The sequence below is a fragment of the Fistularia commersonii genome, chromosome 16 (genome assembly GCF_037954325.1).
Source record: "Fistularia commersonii isolate RoL2024-O1a breed Wild chromosome 16, RoL_Fcom_v1.0, whole genome shotgun sequence".
Taxonomy (NCBI): domain Eukaryota; kingdom Metazoa; phylum Chordata; class Actinopteri; order Syngnathiformes; family Fistulariidae; genus Fistularia; species Fistularia commersonii.
In genome coordinates, this window is record NC_141299.1 from 5,175,802 (window position 1) to 5,184,050 (window position 8,249).

Here is an 8,249-nt window from a genome sequence, read left to right on the forward strand (position 1 = left end):
AAATGCCAGGAGTCTAAATGTCTAAAAACAAGCAAGAAATCACCTAGAGATAAATTAACCCCTAATTTGAAACTACAAACCAAAAAATGGAAAAGAATGATACATTTGATTATTGTGATTTACAGTACTTGTGAATTTATTATATTTTTTCTCATACAAAGGCTTGCATGGCTCAATAAGTGTCCTCCCCCTTCACCCGTACCAACCACCTTATTATCAAAGTTGTCGGATCCTTTACGTCTTTACACATAAAGACACAACTAGACATACTGGTGTCTAAAAATATTAATTTGTAAGAGATGATATACTTATAAAGATTTTATAAAATAATGTTACTAATGTAAATGAACTATCATGAATGAATGATCAGCTAAATGAATTTTAATTACTATGGTTTAGATTATTTCTGTATCATTCATAATATTGTGTATATTTTACAATTGACCAGTGCATATCATTTTTAAATGGTGTAATGAATGTTGGGCCATTTTAAACTTTTTGTAGATCTATATTGTTAATTTGGTAGATTAATATAATATGATTAAAATCAATCATCCTGCAGTATATGGTTATATGAGTCTCTTGTATGATTGGATCATTTACAGTATATTGTTGATTTTGCTTTACTTTCCATTTGTTTAAAAAGAAAATTGAAAAGGCTGGCATAAAAAAGGACAGTCGGGATTTTTTTTTCAATGAAAAGTCTTCTGAAAAGAAGGCAAAGCTGCGGGATAAATGTAGCAGGGCAAAAAGTACGATATTTCAAGCTGAAACTGATGTGCATAAAGCACAATCAAATAGAGTACAAGTAGTACTCTAAAATTGCCCCGAATGAGAGAGTGAATGGTTGTCTTTTTGTATATGTGGCCCTGCTGTTGACTGGCGACCAGTCCAGGATCTACAACGCCTCTCGCCCATTGGCATCTGGAATAGACTCCAGCATCCAGCGGGACCCTGAGTAGGACAGGTGGAAGACAATGGATGGATGGATGGAAGTAGTACCCTATTTCGGAAAATAAGAAAATAAACTTCAGCTTGTTTCACTCATAAGTGAAACAAGGTATCATTTATCTGTGCATTTACCCAATTAGGTCCTAAACAGTTAAAAAAAATCAATGCAGAGAAAGGCAAAGAAAAAGAAGAAAAAGACAAATTTAGCAGATGTTTTTATCTTCCAGTTACTTCTTTGATATACCAATAGACATTTAAATGAGAGAATTTGCATCAAAATGAGAGTTTCATTTGCTCACAAATGAAAGCTTTTAAACTTTGAACTGCTGACAGTCATATCATGTTTTGCTCAGGAATTCAGCCTTCCCTAAAATTCAGCGGCAAATTCTGCTGAAGAGAGCTTGGGGAGATGCTGGGTCTATGTGTTACATGCAACACACACGTGTTTCCTGGCCTGCTCACCCCTGCAGGGACAGAAGTGCTTGCCCTACCCCAAACCAGTGCTTCCTGCAGTGTAGTCCCACAGCAATTACACATTTTGCCATTGCAGGCGAATCATCAAATTATTTTCTGTTTTTCATCTATTTTTCTTCTTTAATTGGTCAGAGCTTACTCTCTCTCTCTCTCTCTCTCTCTCGCCCTCTCTCTCTCTCTTTTTTTTCTTTCTTTTTGTCTCTCATCAATGTTTTCCCTTTGCTATAAACCCACCAATTTTCTCATTGAGATTCATACAGACATCATTGATAAAGCACCACTGAGAATGATTTTTTTTTCCTCAGAGTAGGCAAGGAATTCAGCACAACAATTTAGTAACAAAAAAATGCAAAAATAGATACAACAAACATAAACATGAACCAACAATCACAGTGTCTACCCAGTGTGAGAGCCAGGTAAAGTTACCAGAAAGACAATGTATAAAAATCTAAATAGGAGGATGATGATGCATCGAGATGAGCAAAAGCATTGTAATATCAGTTGAACCTTCAAAAAGTATTAGAAAAGCACCGAAAATGTTAAGAAACTACAGAATTTACAACAATGGTAACCCAACTACAGTTCGGAACTGCAGTAAAAACAATCTCATTCAAATCTATTGCAAGTAAAAACTGTCAATTGTCTTGGCACTGTTTGTGTTTATTCCCTGGGATCATAGGAGGGATTTTAAAGGTCAATGTCCCACAATTCAATCCTGAAAGAATGGCTGTAAAGCATTTATGTGCTGAGAAACACATGCAGGGAGGGGCAGGGAGCTGGGAGGTCAGTTTGCATTGTTGTATATGAGGCCAAAAAAGGGGCACATGCAGATGGCATTAGACGCAAGAGCAATGGGCAACTCAAGATATAATGGGAGTTGGGGGGGGTCTTGAATGTGCAAGTCACATACAGCAAATGAAAATAGTCAACGAAACACGATCAGTCAGGAAGCAAACAAAAATGTTAACACCTCAAAAGTAGGCTATATGTCTATGTATTCACATCTGTCTGTGTGACACAGAAAGCCCCCCTCACACACACACATACATGTGAAGATAAGTACATCTGAAAAGTGAAGCATGTGTAAGTAAAGTCAAACTATACTTTGAGGGGTTCACGTATGAACTTCACCTTACATCTAGAGTTGACGGGGTTTTTCTGCATGGGTTTTAGCATAAGGAAAGTTTGAGGTAAAGTTTTGTTTATCTGCATTATGAATGCTGACATTTTAATTGAGGCATATTTCCAAATTTGACAGCCCATGTAATTATCATTGTTAATATGCATCCAGTAATATTCTCCATCACAGTCGTTGCTCTTAAAAAAGAATACAAATCCTATACTTATATGCACTTATAATACTTGGTAAGGTGATAGATGATGGTGATCTATAACCAAAAATTGTATGGAAATGTGAATTTCCTTGGGAGGAGGAATGCTATATGATAAAATTTCATTGAAAGCAGAAGCAGCTTTCAAAGTTAGTGTTCACTAACGGCTGGTGGTTGTGAATGTTTCTTAGTATTATGTTCTGTTTTAGATCTGTTGATGGACCTTTTGACTTATAGAAACTGACTGATGCACTTGACTGCTTTGTTTAAACACTTGAAAATAATTTGTCTCTGTATCTGTATTTGTCTGTGATTTTTTTTTCCACAACTAATCAGCTGTTAATGATTGAATGTGGAGATTACAAATTATTCATCAGAAGGATCTAAAATTGAATTCACAGCTGAATTTTTTGGTGGAACATGGTTTTCTGGATTATAAATACAACAGCTTGATAACAAGGAGATGTTTCTGCAGTTTTGGGGGCCCAATGAGGGTCCAGCTCTTGGCAAAATAAAAAGGGAGGACACTGAGGACAGGGAAGGGAAGCAGGAAACAGTCAACACTTCCTCAGACAGGATACCACACTCCTCAAAGAGGCATCCTGGAATCTGAAGCCTCAAAGGCCTTAGCAAATCTCACACACAAACACACTTATTTTCCTTTGACATATTAATGCCTTGCAAAGAAGAGGCCATCACACATGATGCCCGAGAGTGAGAGAAACTAAGCAAGGGAGAGATATGAAAGCCAGGAGCCCTTCATTATACAAAGTTCATGCACGGGCACACGCATACACACACACACACACACACACACACACATTCACATGCACACACAGAAACACACAATACAAGTTTTACATTTCAATAAACATTGCAAACAATGATAAAGTAATACTGTACCTCTTCGCAAGTTCTTTGTTTTCTATTTTTCAATCGTAATATCCACATGAATACCCATACATTAACTTCAAGGATGGTTATCAAGCTGATAAATATATTTTAAAGGAAAAAAAAAACACAAAATAACCTGCATCTCCATTTCTTCAACAATGAATTGAGGTGATAATCAACAAATAAAATGTAATGAATTTTTTTATTAACAACATATAAGCGCACCAAAATAAAGCACATATTTGTAATGAATTGATTTTTTCTGGTAGTTTTTTTTTTTTTGTTGCACTTCAACTTTAAATTTGGAATATTCATCCTTGTAGCATTTTTTTTTAGCTTTCGTTTAGCAGGTAGCAGCCTTCCTAAAACCTGCTTTCATCACTGCATTTCACCTGAAGTCAACATGAATATTTCTCGACAAACTCTTTACTAAAATGTACCAAAATCCTATTACAAAAGACAACAATAGTAAACCACAACGACAACAAACAAAGAACCATACTGGATACTGATGTTTCTGGTGAAGAAGTCAACATGTTAGCAAATGAGTTCAATGTTATGGCCCATGGAATTCAAGTGCTGCCACCTACTGTACAATTAGACAAATATTATATGCATATATTCATTGTTTTCTCCAGAGTTACATATCTGCGGTACATTTTTTGCCCAATCTATTATTTCAAAAAATGCTCAATCATCTATAGTGAATGATTTCGTCACATGCTAAGTTTCCACCTTTAAGCGCCATCCGGAACTATAACGCTCGGTTTCCATCGGTCTCTTTTTAATGTTGCACAAAGTAAAACGAAGAGCTGTTTAAAATGATCCGGGACGCATACAGCGGAAACATTGTTGATGTTATATGGTCATTTCTGTCCTTGTGTTTTCTCATTGCGTTTTGTGTATATAAAATCTCACCATACCTGCCGCGACAATATGAAACATTTCGCCTTTACGTGCTATTTCAAGATCTTATTCGTTACGGAAAAACAAAAAAAAATCTCAAACGTAACGACTGGCTGAGTGTTTTTGATGTCCCCAAAAGGTAACTGTCAGAGAAGCCCCCTGGACAAAATGTTATACTGTAAATGTATTATGTACTTCTCTTCCTCTGCAGGTGGTTCTGGCACTTCTATGCCATCTCTGTTATTTGGAATGGATTCCTTCTTATCCAGTTCTTGGTTTTCTCAACACAGCCACACGTTTATCCACATTGGCTTACTGCGATTTTTGACATTTTGACGAGCATAACGCACACTGACAGTCGGGGTAGGTGCACGACCCTTAAATTCCGCTTAAAGCTCGTGTTTTCGTGGTTCCTAATGCCTAATATTAACTCTTCTGTAGCTCCACAGTTGCCTGCTTTACTGGTGCAGTTGCTGCTGTGGATCCACTCCCTCAGGAGGCTACTGGAGTGCCTATATGTCAGTGTTTTCTCTGATGGATCCATGCATTTGGTGCAGTATGTGTTTGGTCTAGGATATTACATTTTCCTGGGCTTGACTGTGCACTGCTCAGACCGCTTGGGTAAAAATTGCAAAGGTTGCAATGTCTCTTATATACAGATTCCTCCACCTGCTGGTAACCAGTTTGTCACCATTTTGTAGGCTGTGGATTTTCCTCTGAGCTGAACTGGATTCATATTGCCGGATTCATACTTTATATATTGGCATCTATTCTGCAGCATCAGTCCATAGTCCTACTGGCCAGACTTCGCACTGGAAACTCTGGTAACTATGTGAATGTTCTATTTGTTCCTTTTATGGGAATAAATCCTCAGGTAGAATATTTTAATTTGTTTTTTTTACTTGTATAACAACCTGTTGATAGAGCGGGGCAAAGCATGGATGTTTATTTGGGTTTGTTTATTTGTTTGTTTGCATTTTAACAATTGTGATGTATAGTTTTGTCATTTATATACACAAAGGTAATGTGTATATACTGCAAATACTGTATTTGCATTATCAGACTGAAGGGTGGTGACTGTAGGACAAGACAAGGAAAGATTGTTTTTCCATTGCATGGTTTAGACCCAAGGTAATTCACATGTCCTGAAAAGCCTAGAAACCTAGAGAATAAAATAGTTATACAAGCTTCTGCAATTCATCATAGCAATAAAAAACATCAAGCAAGTACAAAATCATTTCATCTAAAGACACAGAGAAAGCAGAAACAAGGATCAGTCGAGGGTATTTATGGTCAACAGTGAATAATGATGCACCAAGTCTTGACTGAAATTACCTGCATTAGCAGGTGCTCAGGAGGCTTTTTCAACACATGTGGAGTAGAGTCTCTATAACCTGTTTGTATTGGGTCAAAGAGGTTGCATACACTGAATCCTCCTGTGGCTTTCATCAGAAATGCTGATTAACAAAGAGAAAAATTATGGTTAGACCATACAATGGTTTCATTCACAAAATGAATACATTTATTAAACAAAAGTTTTAGTTTCTGAAGATTACGATCAAAAAAATAAAAGTATCAGGCACTTATTGTAAAAAAAAAAAACTTCACTTTCATATAAAAGGATGAAAAAAAAACTTGTAATTTAGCAGTTTGAGAAATTAAAGAAGAGAAATAATGCTATATATGTACATAAAATGTGTGCAATGAGGTAAACATGACATACATTTATCTAATTCTTAAAATTATATATTTAAAAAGTCAAACTATTATTTCTTTGAATATGAAATTAAATACTTTGTCATTTTGTTTAACTTAAATATATTTCTATATGCAGAATCACGCATTAATTAAAAGGGACACTAACAAGAGTGATTTATAATTCTCATCTTTATCTAATTGAAAACTTTCCTTTGAATACACATCATTGGCTACATGATTGGCAACATGGGGTCAAAAAATATCACCTGCACTTCTCAAAATTTAACATGTCTCAGGTTAACAAACCTCAACCAGTGATATAATGTCCAAATCATAGTCCCCATCACGCATTTCCATGCTATCTCCCCTGGTATCTAACGAACTTGCCTGTTTTTTGTTATTTTTAGTCAGTGTAAATTATGCCAGAGTGGTTATACCCAGCTCTGAGATGATAAAGTACAGAAATGAACAAAACAATGGCATATCTCTCTTGTCATCGGGCATTATGGCTGTTTTATTGCAGAGCTCTTTGTCACAAAGAGCCATATTCTTAATATGAATAAACAGTTCAATGCGGCTTTAAAAGTCCTAGCTATATATACATTTTCTAATTTTGGACTGGGTAGCAAGATGACATAGATACAACAGAAGCGGAAAACTTTGCTTCAGCCATTGTTTGCCATATGTTACCACATTTGCATTTACAGCACTGTGGTGCCTTCATCTCTAAGATGTAAATGAATGACAGAGTTGTTGCAAATGTATAAATCTTACCATGCTCACAGGAGTTGCTTAACTCTTAAAGACATTTTGCAGTCATTAAAACAACACTTCACTTCCTTTACAAGCAAGGGCCTCGTTGCTCTGTAAGCAGCAGAGGGCGGTGTTGCTTGATCAGAAATAAGGCGTCTAGTGAAAACTGAAATGATAAAAATGGCTTATGCATTTTTTCTCATGCTGCTGCTTTTGTCTATCCTTTAGGAAAAGTGGAGACTCTGGACCACAAAGAGCCAAAGGGAGGTTGGTTTGAGCTGGTGTCTTGCCCCCATTACTTTGCTGAACTGCTGATCTACATCTCACTTGGATTGGTTTTTGGAGGCCTTTGTATAACCTGGTGGCTTGTGGTCTTCTATGTGCTCTTCAACCAGGCATTGGCCGCACAGCTTTGTCATGACTTCTACATTAGTAAATATGAGTCCTACCCAAAGAATAGAAAAGCATTCATACCTCTGGTGCTCTGACTGTCTGTTGATGTCTTCTGAGGACCTGAAGAGAATGTGAAGTTAAACTTGCAAATTAACTGAATGCAACAATGACTGGAGATGGTGCGACTTGGCACCAATATGATTTGAAGCAGTTTTGCGCAAAGGAAGTATTTTCTTTTTAAAAAAGTAACCAGATAAGAGCTAATGGTTCTTGTTTTTTTAATCACAAATATTAAGATGAGAAATAATATAAATGAATACTTTGCTGTCATAATAAAAGATAGCCATCATTAGATTATAAATATTGTCTTTTAAGGACTGCAATGCCTTTATATGTTTCTTTTTCTATTGATCCACAAAAGTATTTATTTTCATTATTTTAACAAGGTTGTAATATGATGTTGATATGGCAATACCTGCTGGAAAACAACAAAATAAATGATTAAAATTTTGATTTATTTTGCAAGACAGCACAGGGGCATAAGTGTGGGAAAGAAAACAAGATGGCATGGCATTGTACATTACTGCCAGATTCAGAACACTGGATCACATTTTAAACAGGACTTGAAACCTCTGAAAATGAAATTGCAGTATCCTTAGAATCAGCAAAGAGCTTAAAACAAGAAGGGGGTTACCAACTGCCCATCTCTGAATATATTATTATTGTTATTATTATCAAAACTTAGCTGTTTAATTTTGTTCAAAGAGATGTCAACCCCAGTTTTGTCATTTTAAAATGCAATCACAAGCAGTCAGGATTTAATCGTGAGTATTTCGAATGGTATCTAAA

At 36.1% G+C, this 8,249-nt stretch overlaps 1 protein-coding gene across 1 annotated transcript; it reads left to right on the forward strand.

Moving 5' to 3' along the window:
* Positions 1–4,457: 4,457 nt before the first annotated feature.
* srd5a3 (steroid 5 alpha-reductase 3) lies at positions 4,458–7,986 on the forward strand. Its single transcript, XM_086162045.1, has 5 exons — positions 4,458–4,695; positions 4,768–4,919; positions 4,998–5,177; positions 5,258–5,380; positions 7,236–7,986. The coding sequence occupies exons 1-5, from the start codon at positions 4,472–4,474 to the stop codon at positions 7,493–7,495; spliced, it is 939 nt and encodes a 312-aa protein (XP_086018171.1). The 5' UTR covers positions 4,458–4,471; the 3' UTR covers positions 7,496–7,986.
* The last annotated feature ends 263 nt before the right edge of the window (positions 7,987–8,249 follow it).

What these genes read in the sequence shown, in the direction of transcription:
- srd5a3 (XM_086162045.1), top strand. Translation starts at nt 4,472, where the DNA reads ATGATCCGGGACGCATACAGCGGAAACATTGTTGATGTTATATGGTCA. An exon ending in GTTTTTGATGTCCCCAAAAG is followed by an intron (nt 4,696 to 4,767) that starts GTAACTGTCAGA and finishes CTTCCTCTGCAG; the next exon opens with GTGGTTCTGGCACTTCTATG. An exon ending in GCACTGCTCAGACCGCTTGG is followed by an intron (nt 5,178 to 5,257) that starts GTAAAAATTGCA and finishes ACCATTTTGTAG; the next exon opens with GCTGTGGATTTTCCTCTGAG.